Source organism: Oncorhynchus tshawytscha, linkage group LG19 (assembly GCF_018296145.1).
Source record: "Oncorhynchus tshawytscha isolate Ot180627B linkage group LG19, Otsh_v2.0, whole genome shotgun sequence".
Lineage (NCBI taxonomy): Eukaryota > Metazoa > Chordata > Actinopteri > Salmoniformes > Salmonidae > Oncorhynchus > Oncorhynchus tshawytscha.
Window position 1 is genome coordinate 15946730 of NC_056447.1, and position 24286 is coordinate 15971015.

The 24286-nt window shown below is 42.2% G+C and overlaps 1 protein-coding gene across 1 annotated transcript in view; it reads right to left on the reverse strand.

Annotated features, from left to right (window-relative positions):
- Positions 1–101: 101 nt before the first annotated feature.
- tsg101a (tumor susceptibility 101a) overlaps positions 102–24286 on the reverse strand; it is a 29350-nt gene continuing 5165 nt past the window's right edge. The window contains exons 5-10 of the mRNA XM_024379160.2: positions 23515–23641; positions 22803–22860; positions 22430–22524; positions 3134–3336; positions 2693–2932; positions 102–2510 (exon numbers count right to left, since the gene is read on the reverse strand). Coding sequence (XP_024234928.1) covers positions 2421–2510; positions 2693–2932; positions 3134–3336; positions 22430–22524; positions 22803–22860; positions 23515–23641 — 813 coding nt within the window. The 3' untranslated portion in view covers positions 102–2420. The remainder of the gene's footprint in view (positions 2511–2692; positions 2933–3133; positions 3337–22429; positions 22525–22802; positions 22861–23514; positions 23642–24286) is intronic.

Genomic DNA, 24286 nt, shown 5'->3' on the forward strand with positions numbered 1-24286 from the left:
TACGAGGCGAATGATTTTTTGGGGAGGGCTCCGCACAAAACTGTGAAAAAGGTACACGTGTTTTAGATCTACACCATCACCAAAGTGAACCCCCACAGGAGTAATTTTTGGCAAACCAGACTAGTTTTATTGTGCTGATTTACATAAAATTCTACAGATAAAAGAACAGATGGTCTATTGTTGAAAATGAAAATAATCTGAAAAAAAAAACTACAGCATATCATACAATTCAAAGTGCATTTAGTAAAAGCTCATTTAAAAAGAGACCTGTCTACATACATTTCTGATTAGTAAAAAAAAAAAAAAAACTTCACTTGTTTCTAATTAACAACCTTTATATAAACCGAAAGGGTAAAGACATTGATCTCTTAGAACAGCTGAAAACTTGAAAGAAAACAGAAAATAAACAACTAAGCGAAGCAAGAGAAAAACATTACCATTTTCCTTTTGACGCCTTTGAATAGAAACACCTTAAGTGACACATTCAAACATGAACATACAGACACTGTATAGGGGCTTAGGGGAGTCTTGAGAAACAATGGACATGATCGACTGACCATCATGGTTCTGCTCATTAGGCACCGAACAGAAGAACGGACTATAATTTTCCTTCTCCGTTGCGAAACTTTGAAAACGTTGTTTATTGAGTGTCATAATAAGCACGACACAGCTCAAGACTGAAGGATCATCCTGAACAGCTAACGTGGAAAGCCGTTTGTTACAGCTAGAAGGCCAGCTCCCAGGTAGAAGCCAATTGTTCCGGATGCCAATGGGAGCAATAGAGATAGCCGAGATAAAGAGTAGGGGGACTGAGCACAAGCCAGGGTCACCTGCTCACCTCATTCAGCATTGATGCAGTTGGTTATGGAACAAATGGCTGCCATTATTCTTTTTTTTAAATATAATTCAAATTGTACCTCTAAAGGTTTCCAAACAGTTTTGTGCCAACATGAACCCTGCTTTGAGAAAGTATGCTCCGACCAGATGAACCCTTGTCATTTCCTAAAAGTTTGAGTCTAGGGATGTAATGATTCACTGATGCGCATCGGTCCTTGGTTCAAATGTTTAAGATACTTGTGCATCGGTCTGCGGGATCCCAAAGCAATCCAAATTAAGCATGCATTACATTGGTCAGAAAACCGATTCAAATCGCAAGTTCACTAATATTTTTTTTACTCCATATCGTTTTATACCAAAAATACCTCTTATCTGTTGTGACAATTGATGCTGCCTCTCTTTCAGTTCAGTAGCCTAGCAAACTTTTATGCATGTAACTGCGTATGTGCTGTCATATAACTGTGGCATAGTGCGAGAGACAACTGATCATGCCAACAAAAGGCAGGCCTATCCCTGTTCTAATAGGATACATCTGCGCGCACCTTCAGCACTCAGATGCTTGCACAATGGCTTTTACAATGTCAAATCATAGGCTTTATTAGTTGAGTGACAAACAATGTAATTTGCTGGGTCATTGTTACAAGAACATTGTGCTTTACCGGAGTTATGTAGCCTCTCACATGTGAGTTGTGGACAACCCACGTCCAACTGTTGATTGGGGTTTTCATTCAGATTATATTTCAATTGTTCAGGTTTTGGTAATTTTGCTTTCAACAGTCGGTGTATTTGGTCATTTTTAAACAAAGAAGGTAACTTCATAATGGACAGCAATCATTTTTGCAATCAATGGTCCAAACAATTTGCTTTTGAGACAGGGTAAAATCCCAAACTGCATTATCTTAATTGGCTAAATGCCATGTTAATTTCTAAAGACACATATTGACATAGTACTAGCTCAAACATGAAATGTGTTCATGCAAAACATTTTAGTGCATTGAAGCATATCGTATCTAACCAAATCGCATTAATTCGCTCACCTAATCAAACGGAATCTTTTAAAACAAAAAGGCATCATTCCTGTAGCGTATCAGTGCCCATGTATCTAGAATCTTTCATGAAAGGAGAGATGCACATCCCTAGTTGAGACGTATATTTATATCAGAGTGTAAGCTTTCCTTTACAGCGAGACAAGTAGCACAAACTCACACCAGCAACTGTCACACAATGTCAGAGCACATACTCTCACACCTCTCGTTTGATACCACTCCAACATTGTGACTATGGAAGCAAATGGCTGCCAATATTAATACAAAAAAATAAAAAATAAATGCAAGAATTAATGTTGGCAGACATTTGCTCCATATCAAACTGCATATTTTCCACATTAGTTATCCAACTAGATGCATGTTTAGGAGATGTTCGAAACAAAACAAATTTGTTAGCTCTTTTCATACAATTTTAGGGCACGTCTTTTAGAGAGAAGAGGACAGACCGAGAGAGACACAAAAAGACGGATATAAAGAGGAGGAGCTGTACAGAGGGAGCGACTGGGAGAAAGGGAGTGTGTATGGGTGTCCGCGGGGTCAGTAGAGGTCACTAAGGCCGGCGGTCTTGCGGGCTTTCTGCATGAGGGCTCGCAGCTGGAACTGCTTTCGGGAGAGCAGACGCACATGCTGTAACAGGAGAGAAAGATAGGGAGACAGCGCGTTAGAGAAGACATACAAGGGCACAATGCCTAGTTGTGATGATCTTTATGAAAAGGTGTGCGTGCAGTGTGTGATTTATTTGAGTGAGTTCACCTGTGTGTGTTTGTATGTGTCCATGCATGTCTGCATGCGTGTTTCCCAACCCTCACCTTGAGGAACACCTCCAGGTCTATGACCCCGCGGCGCAGCGCCTCTCCCAGGTAGAAGATGGTGTCCTCAATGGCATTCTCCTCAGCGTACAGGTTGAGGATCTGCTTGTAGAGTGGCGCCGTGGGCACGATTACATCATCGATGTCGTTGTTCTCTGACTGGTTCTCCATCTTCTCCAGTGCCTCGCTCAGCTCCTCGTCCTTACGCTTCAGTAGGTCAATGTTCCTGTCCACCTCCGCCTTCAAAAAAACACAAGACGAATAAACACATGAACAGTACACCCCCCCTCCCAATGTTCCAATATTAGTTAGAGAGAATGAGCAAAGAGGGAATGAAAGAGCAAAAGACAGAGCGAGGAATAGAAAAGGACCTAGAGTCAAAGAGGAAAGAGACAGAACAGAAGAGAAATGTGTCTAATATATCCCTATATCCTCCCTCACCACTTCCTGGTCTAGCCGTGAGACCATTTCCTCCAGTTTCTGGTGTCCTTTCTTCAGGTCCTCCTCGGTCCTCTTCAGCGCGTCCAACTCAGCTTGCGCCCGGTCCATCTCCTCCTTCATCCTCCAACGAAGCTTGTCGCTCACCGCCGAGATCAGCGACGCACGGATGGTGTCCTCGCCAATGGTACCATCCCTACTGGGGCCTGGAGGAGGAGAATGATTATATTTAGATTATTATTATTTTTTTAACAGCCTGTATTGGCACAATTAAACTTACTTACATAGCAAGTTCAAATGCAAATAAAAGGAGGAGAGGGATGGACAGGACAGGGAGGAGAGAAGAGTAAACTAGCAAGACGCTACACTAGAAAATATGTTCCACACACTATATTTGATAATTTATGCAAAAAGACATTTGCTTTTACACAGCATTTACAATCCTTGCATCACAGTGTCCTTGTTCGTGATCTTATATGACCCTTATGATTTCAGACATAAACAATGGCGGAGGAAGTTGGGATGCATCATCTCCAGGATGTTAATTTCTCAAATGTATATGGAATGACACCAGCAACATTTTACAGAAAGTTATAAAAACATGTTTCAATGCCAATGAGTTCATGTTATTGTGTTGCTACTACCCTAAAAATAGCTGAAAGACAAAACTGAGGACATATTTAAAAGAGATCTTGAAACATCTTTTTAGCTTCGCTTTTCCTTAAGGGTGCTTTTTAGTCATTCAGTTGTCCTTCTTGTTTTTTTAAATCTTAAGTTTTTAGTAAATGTTTCAGCTTTCATTTCCATTGTTTTTTTCCTGTAAAGCACATTGCGTTGCATTCCATGCCTGACATGTGCTGTATAAATAAAGCTTGATTTGATACAGGTGATGGTCTGCCATTAAAGTGTAAGGAGGTTATTTTCCTCATAAAACAATCCAGTGTCAAAGCATTCCACCTAGCAGTCTTATACTCACTATATAACATATGAAAACTGACTGTAGTTGTGGAATTTTCCATGGTATTTTCTTTCATGTAAACAAACTGTTTGCCGAACTTTAGTCTAGCATTTGAGGAAGTAGTAGAAATCTGCTGAAAAGAGAGATGCCTAGATATCATTGCTCTGTACAATATTAGAACTAGCAGGCTGGAGTCAGCAATGTGAATGTATGATTAATCTCATAGTGAACCTCAAAATTGATCAAGTATGTTGCACAGCGAGAGTTGAGTGGGGGTGAACGGATTCGGTTCAGTCAGTTCCAGGGTTGCCATGTTGGCGATTTCCCAAAAAATTGGGCTACTTTGAAAACTGTTGCAGGTGAAAATGACGGTTCCAGATATTTGGGCTACTTCTAAATTTCACCACGGCCGCCATGGCATTTCTCTTAAAAAAGGTAGACTAATTTCAACCGTTACCTGCTGCAGCAAACTATCAAGCAGTGAGGCAGGCTGTTGCGGAACCAGTGCTGGCGGGGAGGGAGGGTCAGAAGGATGTGCGCTTGTGTGTTGAGAGAGCGCTGTAGGCAGCTGAGTCAGTGGAGAGCAGCACCAGCATGCACACACTTCATGACAAGTGATGTGATATCAATGAACTAATAGCACTAGCTAGCTACATCTTTCTCCCTCGTGATAACTCCTCTTGTTGCGAAACATTCAACAAAAAAATAAGCATTTTGCGTGTCTAGGAAATGTGTGTGTATATTATTTTTTCCCCTTTGTTTCCCCATTGGGGGGGGGGGCTAGTTTTCAGGCCTTGTGGCCAGGTTGAGTGGTCATTGGGCTGTACATTTTTGCTAGATTTGGCAAAACTGGTCAGTTCAGTCAGTCATCCTAATGAGCCCTCCCCAGCTAGCTAGATTATGCTTGTGGCTAGAAACTTCAGTGAGAATTTTAAACTTTTCTGCCAAAGTTTTTATCAGAGTAATTGTTAGTGCTCGGCAAGTGGGAGCGAAGGACACTTCAAGCCGGCAACACAACACGCAGCGCAAACTCTCCCCATTGAGCAGTAGACTATATCACGGTGACATTGACATGTTTACTACAAACATTACAAGTTATTTAGTGTGTGAGCTGCTGTCCTACTCAAAATAACATGAAGTGGGATGGAACAAATTGGCCACGTTAGCTACTGCCAGCGACATGCAACACAGCTGCCCGGTGGGAAGCAACAGTGGGAAGCACCTCGATACACAACACTGTTGCACTGGTAATACACACTGTCTTAACCACCCTCAGACATAGGGTTCCTTATAATATTGATTAAAATTGGGCATATCTCCACCTTCCTCTGTGTACACAGGCCATAAATTCTCTGGCACAGCCCACACTCCGCAAACTAAACAAACAGCCAGAGGTAGCTTTGCTAATCACTATCGAGCACAGCACAGCTAGCAAGGAGAATGCAGAGGACCATCCACTCTTCTCCTCTCCAAAGGAATTGAATGATCAAGGATGAATAGAGGAGTTTAGCAGTAGTACTGGTGCTTTACCGGCAAAGCTGGAGGCTTGCTAAACTACTCCCTGGACCAATAAAGCTTGCTAGCCAGCCAGGTAGCAACCGGTAACTATTTGCAACTGCGGATGTCTTTTCAAGCATAAGAGTAACTAACTACGCAAGCTAGCTACCTTTCAGCTGTTTTTCCGATAAGTAAAGAGTAAAGGTTAGGTAGTTAGTAGCTACTGTACGAGCTGGCTAGCTAACTTAGCAACAGCAGGAACAACTTAGCTGTAATATTTACAACTATCCCCACTAGATGACCAATATAACAGTTGGCCCTTTTGTAGGGAGCCAAGGAAAGCAACTATTTCCTCTATCAGTGATGAACACTAGCTAGAAAGTGGACCATTACCTATAAAGCAAAATAGCATTGTTTTTGATGAACCGGCTAGAGTAAGGCTGTCATTTGGTCAAATCAAGTATCACACACTGAACCAAACACCTGACAATGTATGCATATGCAATTCTACTTTATGTTCCTTATTATTAACTGAGCATAATAAAAATGTCATCCAGATATTACACTGTTAATGTGTAGAGGGCAAAATTACTATTTAGCTTGTATTCTCCCAACAATAACACCAGTGCTCCTTTAACCTCTCTGGGATATGTGGGACGGTAGCATCCCACCTCGCCAACAGCCAGTGAAATTGCAGGGCACCATACTCAAAACAGAAATCCCATAATTAAAATTCCTCAAACATACAAGTATTTTACACAATTTTAAAGATAAACTTGTTGTAAATCCAGCCACAGTGTCCGATTTCAAAAAGGCATTATGACGAAAGCACACCAAACGATTATGTTAGGTCAGTACCTAGTCACAGAAAAACACAGCCAGCCAAAGAGAGGTGTCACAAAAAGCAGAAATAGAGATACAATTAAATCACTAAGCTTTGGTGATCATCAGATGACACTCATAGGACTTCATGTTACATAATACATGTATGTTATGTTTGATAAAGTTCATATTATCTCAAAAAATCTCAGTTTACATTGGCGCGTTACGTTCAGGAATGTTTTGCTTCCAAAACATCCGGTGATTTTGCAGAGAGCCACATCAATTTACAGAAAAACTCATAATAAATATTGATAAAAGATACAAGTGTTACACATGGAATTTTAGATCCACTTCTCCTTAATGCAACCGCTGTGTTTAAAAAATGTCAAATACCTAATACACAATCCAAACTCACGACGTGCGGGCAAGTCCAGGAGAAAGTTCAGGCGAAAAGTCATATTACAGTTCATAGAAACATGTCAAACGAAGTATAGAATCAATCTTTAGGATGTTTTTATCATAAATCATAATATCATACATTTTATCATAATAATGTTTCAACCGGAGAATTCCTGTCTGTAGAAATGCGATAGAACGCAGCTAACTCACGTGAGTGCGCGTGACCAGCTCATGCCACTCTGGCGGACCTCTGACTCATTCAGCTCCCATTCCCCCCTCCTTCACAGTAGAAGCATCAAACAAGGTTCTAAAGACTGTTGACATCTAGTGGAAGCCTAAGGAAGTGCATTATGACCCCCATAGACATTGTATATTCGATAGGCAAAGACTTGAAAACATTCAATCCTCAGATTTCCCACTTCCTGGTTGGATTTTTTTCTCAGGTTTTTGCCTGCTATTCGAGTTCAGTTATACTCACAAACATCATTCAAACAGTTTTAGAATCTTCAGAGTGTCCAAATCTACTAATAATATGCATATCTTAGCTTCTGGGCCTGAGTAGCAGGCAGTTTACTCTGGGCACCTTATTCATCCAAGCTAGTCAATACTTCCCCCCCAGTCCCAAAGAAGTTAACAGAAAGTGTGTACTGTTATAGCCAAGAGGAGGATGCGGTGGCTTGTTAGAGCACAGACATAGTTCTAATTTCAGTGGTGCTCATGGGGACCCCCAAAACAATTTAAATGCCAATGTGGCACCCCTCAAACATATTGTAACATTTGGAACCCTCAGTAGTCAATGTGGGATAGGAGCGCAGAAGTAGATGGGCTTTCTTTACAATGTAATAATTTGTTTTCTATTCCATTGTTTGCTCAGCTTGAAATTGTAGTTGGTTATGTAAACATTAACAGAACAGGCATTAAATGAACAAAACACAAAATAATTTTTTAAATGCTTTATGCTGCCGTGCATGACGTCTCCAGAAATGATGAGGGCCGTCCTTGTAAATACGAATTTGTTCTTAAACATAAACAAAAAACAAAAAAAATTTAAAAAAATATCCCAGCTGTGATGAAATTTCAACAATCAATCAGGAACCACCAATATGCAGTCAGTTAGGAAAGTTAAGACTAGCATTTTCAAACAGAAATTTCCACCTTGTAGCACTAAATCCAAAAGGTTTTGGGACACTAAAGTCCATGGAGAATAAGAGCACCTCCTTCCAACTGCACTGCACTGAGGCTAGGAAACACTAACATTATCTACGATAATCGAGAATTTCAATAAGCATTTTTCTAAGGCTGGCCACGCCTTCCACCTGGCCTACCCCTACCAACCGCTCTGCAGGCCACGCAGCAACTTCCCCAAGCTTCCCCCATTTCTCCTTCACCCAAATTCAGACAGCTGATGTTCTGAAAGAGATACAAAATCTGGATCCCTATAAAATCAGCTGGGCTAGACAATCTAAAATTATCCGCCGCCATTGTTGCAACCCCTATTGCTAGCCTGTCCAACCTCTCGTATCATCTGAGATCTTTTAAGATCGGAAAGCTGTCGCAGTCATCCCCCTCTTCAAAAGGGGGAGACAATCTAGACCAAAACTGTTATAGACCGATATCCATCCTTCCGGCGCCGACAGAGATGGCCGCCTCGCTTCGCGTTCCTAGGAAACTATGCAGTTTTTTGTTTTTTTACGTGTTATTTCTTACACTAGTACCCCAGGTCATCTTAGGTTTCATTACATACAGCCGAGAAGAACTACTGAATATAAGATCAGCGTCAACTCACCATCAGTACGACCAAGAATATGTTTTTCGCGATGCGGATCCTGTGTTCTGCCTTACAACCAGCGTAACCGAGTGGATCACATGCAGCGACCAAAAAAAAAAACGACTCAGAAAAAGAGGGAAACGAAGCGGTCTTCTGGTCAGACTCCGGAGACGGGCACATCGTGCACCACTCCCTAGCATTCTTTTTGCCAATGTCCAGTCTCTTGACAACAAGGTTGATGAAATCCGAGCAAGGGTAGCATTCCAGAGGGACATCAGAGACTAACGTTCTCTGCTTCACGGAAACATGGCTAACTGGAGAGACGCAATCCGAAGCGGTGCAGCCAGCGGGTTTCTCCACGCATCGCGCCGACAGAAACGAACATCTTTCTGGTAAGAAGAGGGGCGGGGGCGTATGCCTTATGGCCAACGTGACATGGTGTGATGAAAGAAACATACAGGAACTCAAATCCTTCTGTTCACCTGATTTAGAATTCCTCACAATCAAATGTAGACCGCATTATCTACCAAGAGAATTCTCTTCGATTATAATCACAGCCGTATATATCCCCCCAAGCAGACACATCGATGGCTCTGAACGAACTTTATCTAACTCTCTGCAAACTGGAAACGATTTATCCGGAGGCTGCATTCATTGTAGCTGGGGATTTTAACAAGGCTAATCTGAAAACAAGACTCCCTAAATTTTATCAGCATATCGATTGCGCAACCAGGGGTGGAAAGACCCTGGATCATTGTTACTCTAACTTCCGCGACGCATATAAGGCCTATAAGGCCCGCCCCCCTTTCGGAAAAGCTGACCACGACTCCATTTTGTTGATCCCTGCCTACAGACAGAAACTAAAACAAGAAGCTCCCACGCTGAGGTCTGTCCAACGCTGGTCCGACCAAGCTGACTCCACACTCCAAGACTGCTTCCATCACGTGGACTGGGAGATGTTTCGTATTGCGTCAGACAACAACATTGACGAATACGCTGATACGGTGTGCGAGTTCATTAGAACGTGCGTTGAAGATGTCGTTCCCATAGCAACGATTAAAACATTCCCTAACCAGAAACCGTGGATTGATGGCAGCATTCGTGTGAAACTGAAGGCACGAACCACTGCTTTTAATCAGGGCAAGGTGTCTGGTAACATGACTGAATACAAACAGTGCAGCTATTCCCTCCGCAAGGCTATCAAACAAGCTAAGCGCCAGTACAGAGACAAAGTAGAATCTCAATGCAACGGCTCAGACACAAGAGGCATGTGGCAGGGTCTACAGTCAATCACGGACTACAGGAAGAAACCCAGCCCAGTCACAGACCAGGATGTCTTGCTCCCAGGCAGACTAAATAACTTTTTGCCCGCTTTGAGGACAATACAGTGCCACTGACACGGCCTGCAACGGAAACATGCGGTCTCTCCTTCACTGCAGCCGAAGTGAGTAAGACATTTAAACGTGTTAACCCTCGCAAGGCTGCAGGCCCAGACGGCATCCCCAGCCGCGCCCTCAGAGCATGCGCAGACCAGCTGGCCGGTGTGTTTACGGACATATTCAATCAATCCCTATACCAGTCTGCTGTTCCCACATGCTTCAAGAGGGCCACCATTGTTCCTGTTCCCAAGAAAGCTAAGGTAACTGAGCTAAACGACTACCGCCCCGTAGCACTCACATCCGTCATCATGAAGTGCTTTGAGAGACTAGTCAAGGACCATATCACCTCCACCCTACCTGACACCCTTGACCCACTCCAATTTGCTTACCGCCCAAATAGGTCCACAGACGATGCAATCTCAACCACACTGCACACTGCCCTAACCCATCTGGACAAGAGGAATACCTATGTGAGAATGCTGTTCATCGACTACAGCTCGGCATTCAACACCATAGTACCCTCCAAGCTCGTCATCAAGCTCGAGACCCTGGGTCTCGACCCCGCCCTGTGCAACTGGGTACTGGACTTCCTGACGGGCCGCCCCCAGGTGGTGAGGGTAGGCAACAACATCTCCTCCCCACTGATCCTCAACACTGGGGCCCCACAAGGGTGCGTTCTGAGCCCTCTCCTGTACTCCCTGTTCACCCACGACTGCGTGGCCATGCACGCCTCCAACTCAATCATCAAGTTTGCGGACGACACAACAGTGGTAGGCTTGATTACCAACAACGACGAGACAGCCTACAGAGAGGAGGTGAGGGCCCTCGGAGTGTGGTGTCAGGAAAATAACCTCACACTCAACGTCAACAAAACTAAGGAGATGATTGTGGACTTCAGGAAACAGCAGAGGGAACACCCCCATCCACATCGATGGAACAGTAGTGGAGAGGGTAGCAAGTTTTAAGTTCCTCGGCATACACATCACAGACAAACTGAATTGGTCCACTCACACAGACAGCATCGTGAGGAAGGCGCAGCAGCGCATCTTCAACCTCAGGAGGCTGAAGAAATTCGGCTTGTCACCAAAAGCACTCACAAACTTCTACAGATGCACAATCGAGAGCATCCTGGCGGGCTGTATCACCGCCTGGTATGGCAACTGCACCGCCCTCAACCGTAAGGCTCTCCAGAGGGTAGTGAGGTCTGCACAACGCATCACCGGGGGCAAACTACCTGCCCTCCAGGACACCTACACCACCCGATGCTACAGGAAGGCCATAAAGATCATCAAGGACATCAACCACCCGAGCCACTGCCTGTTCACCCCGCTGTCATCCAGAAGGCGAGGTCAGTACAGGTGCATCAAAGCTGGGACAGAGAGACTGAAAAACAGCTTCTATCTCAAGGCCATCAGACTGTTAAACAGCCACCACTAACATTGAGTGGCTACTGCCAACACACTGTCAATGACACTGACTCTACTCCAGCCACTTTAATCATGGGAATTGATGGGAAATGATGTAAATATATCACTAGCCACTTTAAACAATGCTACCTTATATAATGTTACTTACCCTACATTGTTCATCTCATATGCATACGTTGATACTGTACTCTATATCATCGACTGCATCCTTATGTAATACATGTATCACTAGCCACTTTAACTATGCCACTTGGTTTACATACTTATCTCATATGTATATACTGTACTCGATATCATCTACTGTATCTTGCCTATGCTGCTCTGTACCATCACTCATTCATATATCCTTATGTACATATTCTTTATCCCCTTACACTGTGTATAAGACAGTAGTTTTTTTGTAATTGTTAGTTAGATTACTTGCTCGTTATTACTGCATTGTCGGAACTAGAAGCACAAGCATTTCGCTACGCTCGCATTAACATCTGCTAACCATGTGTATGTGACAAATAAAATTTGATTTGATTTGATCCTGCCCTGCTTTTCTAAAGTCTTCGAAAGTCAAGTGAACAACCAGATCACTGACCATTGAGGCCCACCGTACCTTCTCCACTATGCAATCTGGCTCCCGAGCTGGTCATGGGTGTACCTCAGCCACGCTCAAGTTACTAAATGATATCATAACCGTCATTGATAAAAGACAGTACTGTGCAGCAGTCTTCATTGACCTGGCCAAGGCTTTCAACTCTGACAATCACTGCATTCTTATGGGCAGACTCAACAGCCTTGGTTTCTAAAATGACTGCCTCGCCTGGTTCACCAACTACTTCTCAGACAGTTCAGTGTGTCAAATCAGAGGGCCTGTTGTACGGACCTCTGGCAGTCTCTATGGGTGTTGCTACAGAGTTCAATTCTCGGGCCGACTCTTTTCTCTGTATATATCAATAATGTCGCTCTTGCTGCTGATGATTCTCTGATCCACCTCTACACAGACGACACAATTATGTATACATCGGGCCCTTCTTTGGACACTGTGCTAACAAACCTCCAGACGAGCTTCAATGCCATACAACTCTCCTTCCGTGGCCTCCAACTGCTCTTAAAATGCTAGTGAAACTAAATGCATGCTCTTCAACTGATTGCTTTCCGCACGCCTAGCATCACTACTCTGGACGGTTCGGACTTAGAATAAGTGGACAACTATAAATACCTAGGTGTCTAACCAGACTGCAAACTCTACTTCCAGACATTAAGCATCTCCAATCCAAAATTGAATCTAGAATCGGCTTCCTATTTCGCAGCAAAGCCTCCTTCACTCATGCTGCCAAACATACCCTCGTAAAACTGACTATCCCACCGATCCTTGACTTCGGCGATGTCATTTCCAAAATAGCCTCCAATACCCTACTGAACAAATTGGATGCAGTCTATCACAGTGCAATCCGTTTTGTCACCAAAGCCCCATATACTACCCACCACTGTGACCTGTATGCTCTCGTTGGCTGGTCCTCACTACATATGTCACCAAACCCACTGGCTCCAGGTCATCTATAAGTCTTTGCTAGGCAAAGCCCCGCCTTATCTCAGCTCACTGGTCACCATAGCTACACCCCAAACGTAGCACGCTTTCCAGCAGGTATATTTCACTGGTCATCCCCAAAGCCAACACCTACTTTGGCCACCCTTCCTTCCAGTTCACTGCTGCCAATGACTGGAACGAAATGCAAAAATCTCTGAAGCTGGAGACATATCGCCCTCACTAACCTTAAGCATCAGCTGTCAGAGCAGCTTACCGATCACTGTACACAGCCCATCTGTAAATAGCACACCCATCAACCTCATCCCCATATTGTTATTTATTTTTTGCACCCCAGTATCTCTATTTGCACATTATCATCTACACATCCATCACTCCAGTGTTAATGCTAAATTGTAATTATTTCAACACTATGGCCTATTTATTGCCTTACCTCCCTAATCTTACTACATTTGCACACACTGTATATAGATTTTTCTATTGTGTTATTGACTGTACGTTTGTTTATGTGTAACTCTTGTTGTTTTTGTCGCACTGCATGCTTTATCTTGGCCAGGTCGCAGTTGTAAATGAGAACTTGTTCAACTGGACCACCTGGTTAAATAAAGGTGAAAAAAATAGCTATCCAGTTAATGTTAGCTAGGTGACATAAGCCATGAAGCTAGCCCCTGATAAGTTGTTCGGCTAACGTGCCTTGTCAGGTTGCTTACTATCGCCAAGTGAACGGCAGTAGCTCATCCAAATAATATTTGCTCTTTACTCACTCACTGTTTCATCGTCAGCCCATCCAACAGCTCCAGATTGAACAAAGTCCATTACGGAGAGCAGTAACCCGTTGCACCAGGTTGTAAACAGGACGTAAGGAGTCCGCACATATACATGTTTTGTAGGTGCTTCCAAATTTTTTATTTCACCTTTATTTAACCAGGTAGGCAAGTTGAGAACATGTTCTCATTTACAATTGCGACCTGGCCAAGATAAAAGCAAAGCAGTTCGACACATACAACGACACAGAGTTACACATGGAGTAAAACAAACATAGTCAATAATACAGTAGAAACAAGTCTATATACGATGTGAGCAAATGAGGTGAGATAAGGGAGGTAAAGGCAAAAAAAGGCCATGGTGGCAAAGTAAATACAATATAGCAAGTAAAACACTGGAATGGTAGATTTGCAGTGGAAGAATGTGCAAAGTAGAAATAAAAATAATGGGGTGCAAAGGAGCAAAATAAATAAATAAATGAAATAAATACAGTAGGGAAAGAGGTAGTTGTTTGATAAATTAACTAAAGCTAACGACGGTACAGTATGAAGATAGGCAGAAACTGCTTCTCTACTAGAAATCCCAGATAACGCTTGTAGGCGACATCATAGAGACTAGCTAAGCACATGCACAGAAATATGTCATCAGTACTAATGGTATTTTCACGCTGAATTGCGCATGTGCAGGCTGTCAAATCAAAAGGCACTCCGATAGCGTTTGACGAAAATGAAAACATGTCAGTTTACCCCAACCTTGAGAAAGTGACAGTAGTTCAACTAAAGACATTTGGTCGAATTTATGTTGTGCTTAAGATTGTGAAAATGAACAACTAAGGAAGAATTTCTCACTTTTCATTCACTTCTCAAATCCCAAACCTGCTTTGTCTGTTTCGCAAGCATTCCCGGAAGTCTTGCAAATGTTGCGGCTCTGGGTTTAGAAACTGTGCTAAAGCCATCCCTCACAAGACTTGTACATTTATATCTGACTAAGTAATTTTATCATGAAACACACAGCATAGATGCGGAAAAATACCAAGTTAATAACTTCGGATTTCCCTGTTCAAACGGAAGTCTTGCAATGTTGCGGCTCTGGGTTTAGAAACCAAATATATCATACTTTGTATTAATCAATGAATTATTGACTTAAATCGTTGTGCAACATTACAGGTAGGCTCATGGAAGCGTCTTTCAGCTGGAAAAGGTGGATTTTTGTTGGTGTGGTGCTGCTGTTGTTGACAGCTAGCCAGAATAAACTAACTAGCTTAGGGCTCATCAGGACAACTGACTAAACCGCATCCATTAGTCTACACTTGACTCTCAGCTGCGCGACGCACATCAATTTGGGCACCAGGAGTGTCCATATAGCCTCTCCTCTTTCACCCCTCTTCTTTTCCCCTCTACCCCTGGTCTAAATAAAGTAGTAGGACAACATTTCCATAAGACACTGATATTTATAGTGAAGTGATGAGTAAACTGGTCATAGATTAGCACATAAGGGAAAATGTCAACCCGGAAGTTAAAAATAGCTGTGTTGGGACCACCACACCTCTTGACCTTTCGTCACCAGAGTCTGGTTACAGGGGCGACATTTCAGAGGCGATCAGGCAGTGAGGTCACAGAGGGGAACAGACCCCAGCCAGAATGCTAGAGGTCAGGGTCAATTAAAGGTCAACAGAATTGCAGGCAGTATATGCTTCTTAATAAAAACCTATTTGCCATTACACTTTGTTTATAATGATGGCATTTCATTATTATCAATCTACAAATGAAGAAATTCCAGGTTGGAGAGGCTCTGTATAATTTACATATTGACAACAATAACGCATGACAACATTGCTATTATTTTTTTAAATAAAGATATGCCTATCTTGTCCTTGTCTGTTGGCTTTTCTGCAAAATCTAAAATTAAATACGGATCCCATTTCGATGGTCTAAACCACTCTAAGACCAATGGTCTATTCCCGAAATAGTTGCATCAAATCAAAACCTTCTACTGCGGTCATTCGATGGCAGTGGCATTAGCGTATGTTCTTCAAAGAGAGGATGCACTAATTAAATAAATAATGGAGCCTAAGCTACTGAAAACAGGCCTTTTACGAGATGAAATCATGACAGGAGGGTTTGATTCTTATTATAGAGATGGAGTCCAGACATGCTACTTTCACACACACACCACGTAAAATGACTCGTCATTCAGCGTGTCGGACACAAGAGATAATATTTACTCTTCCCTTAAAACTTGTTAAAAAACCTAGACCTACCTTAGGCTTTCCGAAAGTAGGCCATAAGAATGAATTGATAAGGAAAGTATGAAGAGGAGAGACAGCTATGCAATATTTGAAGGTGAAATTGACAATCATTCAAATGGATACAAAATGCACACAACATGTCCATAGCCTATTTATTAACGTTGATTAGTCTATAAATTAAGAAAATATACTGTAGTTCTGAATGTACAACACAACTGCTGACTACTGTTGTCAGCTGTTTTGGTAAATCGTTGAGGTCTGTTGTCGTGTGGTGGTGGTTTAGTAGTTTGTCATTTGGAGTGTTCTGCACATTTTAAAGTTGGTTTGGAGTGTGTTTCTTAAAAAGTAGATGTATGTACAGCAGTTTCAAAAATTGCATATTTTGGTCACCATAGACCTCCATGTAAAAATAGTTTTGCATGTTTAAGTGCTTATATTTCAAAAAAGTATTATGTATCAAAAACAAAAATGTAAGCAACTCAAGTTAGACCTCTGCATGTTATAAAGTTGTAAGGGTAGGTTGAGTAAAAGCTGTAGGAGTAGTGTGGGAAAAATACATTGAAGAAAAATATATGCGCAACATGTTTCATGAGCTGAAATAAAAGATCCCCAAAAAATGTAATGAGCGCTAAAAGCTTATTTCTCAAAATATGGTCACATCCATGTTAGTGAGCATTTGTCCTTTGCCAAAATAATCCAACCCCCACCGGTGTGATAAGCTCTAAACCCTCAGCGATGCTAAAGGTAGTCAGCTCGTACAAGTATTTAGGACTATGGCTAGGGAGTACACTGTCCTCTCAACTAATATCCAAGCTGCAGGTTAAGGTTAAATCTAGACTTGGTTTCCTCTATTGTGATCGCTCCTCTTTCACCCCTGCTACGAATCTAACCCCAATTCAGACGACCATCCTACGCATGCTAGATTACAGAGACATAATTTATACAGTGCCTTCAGAAAGTACTCACACCCCTTGACTTTCACATTTTGCTACGTTACAGCCTTATTCTAAAATGTATTTAATTGTGTTTACACAACATCCAATAATGACAAAGCAAAAACAGGTATTTAGTTTTTTAATTTTAGAAATTTGCAAAAAGTTCTATCACATTTACATAGGTATTCTGACCCTGTACCTCAGTACTTTGTTGAAGCAACTTTAGCGGAGATTACAGCTTTGAGTATGACGGTTGGCATACCTGTATTTGGAGAGTTTCTCCCATTCTTCTCTGTAGATCCTCTCTAACTCAGTCAAGTTGGATGGGGAGCGTCGCTGCAGAGCTATTTTCAGCTCTCTCCAGAGATGGTCGATCGGGTTCAAGTCCGGGCTCTGGCCGGGCCACTCAAGGACATTAAGAGAATTGTCCCTTAGCCACTCCTGCATTGTCTTGGCTGTATGCTTATGTTTATTGTACTGTTGGAAAGTGAACCTTCGCCCCAGACTGAGGTCCTGAGCAGGTTTTCATCAAGGATCTCTCTGTACTTTACTCCGTTCATCTTTCCCTCGATCCTGACTAGTCTCCCATTCCCTACTGTTGAAAAACATACCCACAGCATGATGCTGCCACCACCATGCTTCACCATAGGGATGTTGCCAGATTTCCCCCAGATGTGATGCTTGGCATTCAGGCTCGAAGAGACCAGAGAATCTTGTTTCTCATGGTCAGAGTCCTTTAGGCAAACTCCAAGCGGGCTGTCGTGTGCCTTTTACTGAGGAGTGGCTTCCGTCTGGCCACGCCACAATAAAGGCCTGATTGGTGGAGTGCTGCAGAGATGGGAGAATCTTCCAGAACCTACCATCTCCACAGAGGAACTCTAGAGCTCTGTCAGAGTGACCATCGGGTTCTTGGTCACCTCCCTGACCAAGGCCCTTATCCCCTGATTGTGCAGTTTGGCCGAGTGGCCAGCTTAAGCAAAGGTTCTGAATACTAGTATTAAAGTAAAAAACACCTTATGTACACATTTGCAACAACAAAAAAAAAACTGTTATCGCTTCATCATTATGGAGTATTGTGTTTCGACCGATGAGGAAAATAAGGCTGTAACGTAACAAAATGTGGAAAAGGTCAAAGGGTCTGAATACTTTTTGAATGCACTGTATATCTTGATTACTTAAGTATTCAACCCTCTGAGCCAATACAAGTTAGGCTTACCCTTTGGCAGTGATTATAGCTGTGAGTCTTTCTGGGTCAGTCTCTAAGAGCTTTGCACAACTGAACTGTACAATAACAGCATATTATGCTTTAAAAATAAGTCAAGCTCTGTCAAGTGGGTTGTTGATCATTGCTAGACAGCCATTTTCACGTCTTGCCATAGATTTAAGACGATTCAAGTCAAAACTGTAACTAGGCCACTCAGGAACATTCAATGTGAATGTGTATATTTGGCTCCATTACATTTATTTTCATCCCAAAATTTAAAAAAACACTGTCATTGCCGATGACAAGCATAACCATAACATGATGCATCCACCACCTTGCTTGAAAATATGAAGAGTGCTACTCATTAGTGCCTTACTGCAAACAGGACACATGTTTGGAATATTGTTATGCTGTACAGGTGACCTTTTCACTGTCATTTAGGTTAGTATTGTGGAGTAACTACAATGTTATTGATCGATCCTCAGTTCTCTCCTATCACAGCCATTCAACTCTAACTGTTTTAAAGGCACCATTGGCCTCATGTTGAAATCCCTGAGAGTTCCTCTCCGGCAACTAGTATTCCCAAGTGGCGCAGCGGTCTAATGCACTGCATCACAGTGCTAGACTCGTCACTACAGACCATAGAGCAGCACACAATTGGCCCAGAGTCGTTCGAGTTAGGGGAGGGTTTGGCCAGGGTAGGCCGTCATTGTAAATAATAATTTTTTCTTAACCGACTTGTCTAGCTAAAAACATTGAATAAAAAAAAAGTTAGGAATGATGCCTGAAGCTTGTAATGACTGGGTGTATTGATACACCATCCAAAGCGTAATTAATAACTTCAACATGCTCAAAAGGGATATTCAATGCCTCTAGTTTTTTTTACTCCTTTACCAATAGGTGCCCTTTGCAAAGCATTGGAAAACCTCCCTGGTCTCTGTGCTTGAATCTGTGTTTGAAATTCACTGCTCAGCTAAGGGACGTTACAGATGATTACAAAGCTGATTCAAATAATCAACTCATCATCATGCTTCTAGTGCTAGAGAAAAGAAAAAAACGTGCTCCCAGGACCGAGTTTGGGAAACACTGCCTTATAGGACACATCAATGCACTCTATACCCCTTTGTCAACTGGCCATCTCTGTATACCCAGGGGAAGACCCACTGGTTGATATTTATAAAACCATCTTAGGCCTCACTCCCCCCCTATCTGAGATACATACAACAAACCTCAACTTCCACATACAACACCCGTTCTGCCAGTCACATTCTGTTAAAGGTACCCAAAATACACACATCCCTCTTTTCAGTTTGCTGCAGCTAGTGACTGGAAGGACCTGCAAAAAAAACCTGTCCAATTTGAGTGTTTTATCTCCATCTCTACATTCAAAGATTCAATCATGGACACTCTTCCTTACACTTGAGGGTGCTTCACCTGATTGTTGTCTACATTTTTTACCCTTTGTGCTGTTGTCTGTGCCTAACATTGTTTGTACCATGTTTGTGCTGCTGCCATGTGTTACTACAGTGTTGTCATGTTGTTGCCACCATGTTATGTGGCCATGTTGTATTGCTGCCATGTTGTGTTGTCTAAGGTCTGTTGTGGTGTCTATCATGTGTGTTTTGTCCTAAATGTTTTATCCCAGCCCCCATCCCTGCCGTTTGCCTCTTGGTAGGCAGTCATTGTATATAATAATAATAATAATAATAATAATAATAATTGTCTAGTTAAAGATTACATACAAAAAGTAAAATAAAAACAAGTCCCGGGAATCGAACCCACTATCCTGGCATTGCAAGTGCCATGCTCTACCAAATGAACTACAGAGGATCACCATATGGGTAGTTGACAAGTGCACACTTCAGGAAAAACTATAGACAATTGAGATGCATAGCCAGAAGGGAGTTCAAACCCTCCAAGAGCCCAAACATATAAATAATGTACAGTTCTCTACATTACTATACTAAACTATTGTTGTCTGTAGAGATAGCCTTGAATTGTACATTTTGTCTCATACAATCATTGGATCCTGTAGATGCTGGGTAGAGATATGAAGGGGAGACGTTCATGACCCCGTCAGATCTTTTGGAAGAACGCCCAGAATATGCTATAAGTTAAGAATGGAGACGGTGTCCGTCACATGTAGGAACCAACCCTATGGACCATGCCTATGTAGCTTTTTTTGTAGAACGGAACCGCCCCGGGAGACCTTTAAGTTTGTTGGAACCTCTCCGGCTTGCTGATAAAAAAGAGGATACATTCAATATTGACTTCAGGGGTGGCAATTTCCACAACACTATAGGTAAGAGTTCAGGTGGGCCTTCTTGCTTCAGCAAACAAAGGAAAGGAGGGGTGCTCAACAATGACAAAAATCATGAGAAGGCCTTATCAAGAAAAACTTCCAAAAGGACTAAATTGAGGCAGAAAGGAGTTGGAGCACTCAAAAGGTATACTCTACCTTACTGGGCTGAACTATACTCTACTGTATTGTACTTCACTGAACTATTCTGTACTGAACTATACTTACTGCACTCTACTAGAGTTTACTTGTTGTTTCCCCATTTAAACTTGGTCTGAGTCTCAGAATGTCTGTCTGGGGCTGGATCTAAAGGGTTTCGGGCTTGACTTCATCTCTGGTACTCACATCAATTCTATACTTTTGAATCCATCTGGGTAGTGGACAACCGCACACTTCAGGAAACATTATAGATTATTGAGATGCATGGCCAGCAGGGGGCTCTATTCCCTTCTCGACTTGAAAGGTCAAGCCCAACCTAACTAAATTTCATTGGCTCACAGCGGTCATGACGTTTAAGATATTAACTTAATTTATAATGAATTTAAAGATCTTGGTCTATAAATGCTGTATAACAAGTTTGAGAAATTACAACCTTTTCAAAATGCCAGATGATCCATCATGGTGATGTCATCAGTCCTAAATGCAAATGTATTCATTGGGTAGAGTGGAACCTCTGTTTCAAATTCAGAGACTAGGTCAAATGAGAAGGTAGGGCTGACTTTTTTTAAATGAAATTTGTTTATTGCACCATTGTTTGGCTGCCACGTGTAACCAGATGTATTCGTGCACCAACTTAAGCAATCCCACCAAGTTGTCTCTGTAGGTCTTACCATTTAAGAACTATAGCGCTCCAAAAATTGGAAAACAATAATAATGTTTACAATTATAATAGGTTTCCAGCCAAATGTTCCCTAATTTTTTGGGCCACTGAACAAATTTTAAGCAGAAACTTGAACATTGTGAGAATTTTGTGCAACTTCCAGCGCAGGTTTACAGTGAACCTTACAGTTGTGGCTATTTGTGCAGAATATAGGCCTACCAGCAAAGCCAACGGAGCAAATCCCATAACATGTTCAAATAGTTTTGATTTCTATGATATAGCCATGTCTAACAGTAGCCTATATGTGGTGTTCAATGCAGGCCTACATTGCATGAGACTAAACTTCTTTACATTATGAAGGGCTTGACATGAATGATTTGTTACTTGGTCTGTAACACTATGTGCCAAATAGGTTAGTGTAAATTGCATTGTATGATGCAAGAAACCACTTTACAAAATAAAATGTATTACTACTATACAGAGAATAAGACAACGTAGGCTACCGTAAGTAGGCTAGCCTGTCTCAAAATTCAACACTGCCCCTTTAATTAAGACATATGCTTTTTACCTGAATGGCTTTTCAAAGACCACTGAAAATGTAGCCTACATGTTTTGTGCTCTTGCAGGAAGCGCATTCACTCATGGGTGATTGAAAGACCGCTCATGAGCTACCCCCGCCAATAGAATTCTACTCCGTTGTGCACTGGCTCTGCCTGCAACAAAACCAGACTCAATCTTGCAAAGTTAGATTTGTTTTGGTTTGTTGCATTGAAAAGGGGCTGATATAATGTTGATTCGATCACAGAAAAAACACTGATCTATATAGTGCAAACCAATGGGGCAAACTCAGTGAAGTTCAATCTCCTGCGTCTCTGCGCAGCATTGCATTTATTTAGCGCGGGAGTACCGGAGGAAGTGCGCACTCGCAAGCAGCTTAGAGGGAACACCTAATAAGTCATTGAAGTATGCAGTATGCTTCACAAGCTCACTCATAAAAAATGATTCAATGGTTATTGTCAGGATGGTCTTCATCCATAACCTTCGGTTACACGTCACAGACCTAAAATTGCCATAGTGTTAGGCAGTGTTAGGACTTCATAATGGTGTCCAATATTGTGTATAGAAAACCTTTGTGATTCTCCTAGGGGTGTGTGCATTTTTCCCTTTGATACTTCAATAGCTCCGATCAAGCCAGGCCTTGAGATTACAATATCCAGAAGGCAATGCCGTGTGATACATACCCACAGTGGAGGCAGGAATCTGGGAAGTGTAGTGTGTAGTGCCAGCTGTGGCAGGATACGAGTTTGCACTAGGGTACTGGTACCCTGGATAGCCACTGGAGAGAAAACAACAAACCATGCATCATCAACCAACAGCCATCTGTTAATCAAAGCTGTAAATCTTATGAACTATATGGGGCACTGTAAGAGAAGGAACTGCTTCATTAATTTGTTCATTGAGTGTGATGATTCCACCAGACAGACATGCTTATGTGGCTGTGTTGCTTATGTAAACCCAAAGACAAACATGTCAGAACTGGTTTGATGAGATTGAGAGGGACTGGCTGAGAGGCAGTGTCAGAGGAAATTGTGGCCTTGAAGACAGACATCTTACCCAGGGGTGGGGTTTGGTCCATACGGGGAGAGCGCTGGCATACCTGGCATGTAGGATGCTGTGGATGGGAGGGAGGGATTGACAGTGTGAGGGTCAGATTACATTGGACATGTCATCTCAGTTATCCATCTTTCACAATGTGCGTGGATACCATCTGGAGTCCAATAGGAGGTACTGCACGTGTTTGCAAGAACGATTCAGGGCAACATTTTAGTAGTGCAGAAGAATTACAAAGTGCAAAAATGACCATAAACCTCCTAATCTGGAGGCATAATTCAATTTGAAACATTTAACAATGTTCGAGACGACGATGTATTGCTCAGTTAAAACTCTAGTTCAATAGTCGCTTGCTTATAATGCAGTTAAAGAAATGTTTGAATTTCAATTACAATGCAAGATGACGTTAAGTGTTTTTGCACTATGAAAATGGCATCCAAAGTCTCACGTATTATATGGAGAAACAGAATTCATACAAAATTCCCATTATTACAATGACCGACCTATCCATACAGTGAAAATAACTGACTAATGCTATCCATACTGCAGTGTTCCAAAAATCATTCCTTGAAGATACCCAGACGTTTCCCAATGATGTTGTAGGCCTGAAATAGCACACCCGATTCAACTAGTCAAGGGCTTGATTAGTTGACAAGTTGAAACAGGAATGCTAGGTCTGGAATACAAACAATGTCAGACTGAACGGGTAACTTACGGTTGGGGGGTCCTGCAGCCTGGAAGGCCTGGTAGGGGGCCTGTGTGGTGGGGCGGGAGAATACGGGGGGCTCCTCCCCAAACACCACGATCATCACCTGGATCAGACCATACAGGTCCGACTGGGGCTGCGAGGAAGAGAAATCAACAGAAGTACAACAGAACTTTATTGTCCACATGGAGATGGACAACTGTGACAGGCTTCACCTCATACAGATAACAGCGTGATGAAATGAGCTCATGTTAAGTAGGGCTAACATTCCCCCTAGTGGCACTAACCTTGATGGCACCAGCCAAAAAATGTTTTTTTTTTATTATCACAAACAACTCAATTGGATGTTCTACATCCACAACAATACTTACACCACATCGGGAGACAACTTTTGAGGTCTGGGAAATTATTTAGAAATGTAGATTTTGGAGCTTAGTTTAATTCCAGTGTGCACCTAGCAAGAGGCTGCTGTCAAGCATAGTTTTTGTGATATTCTGCCAGGTAAGCATATCCTACTTTGTAGTCAACATTTAATCAAGGTTTTTGGGAAAGCCTTTTCATCTACACAAAGTGGTAAACGAGCGCACCGCACATAGACAGGGGAAATTCTTGTTGCCTCTTCAGGAAGTTGCAAGAAATACAAATAACTGATGCATTTCGTTCATGTCTTATGATGACCTTGAGCAAATTAATAAATGTTGAATACATTTAGTTGATTCCCTACTTAGTTCAATACGTTTGAATATTGTTGAATTCCGTTTTAAAATGTCTGGATTCCATC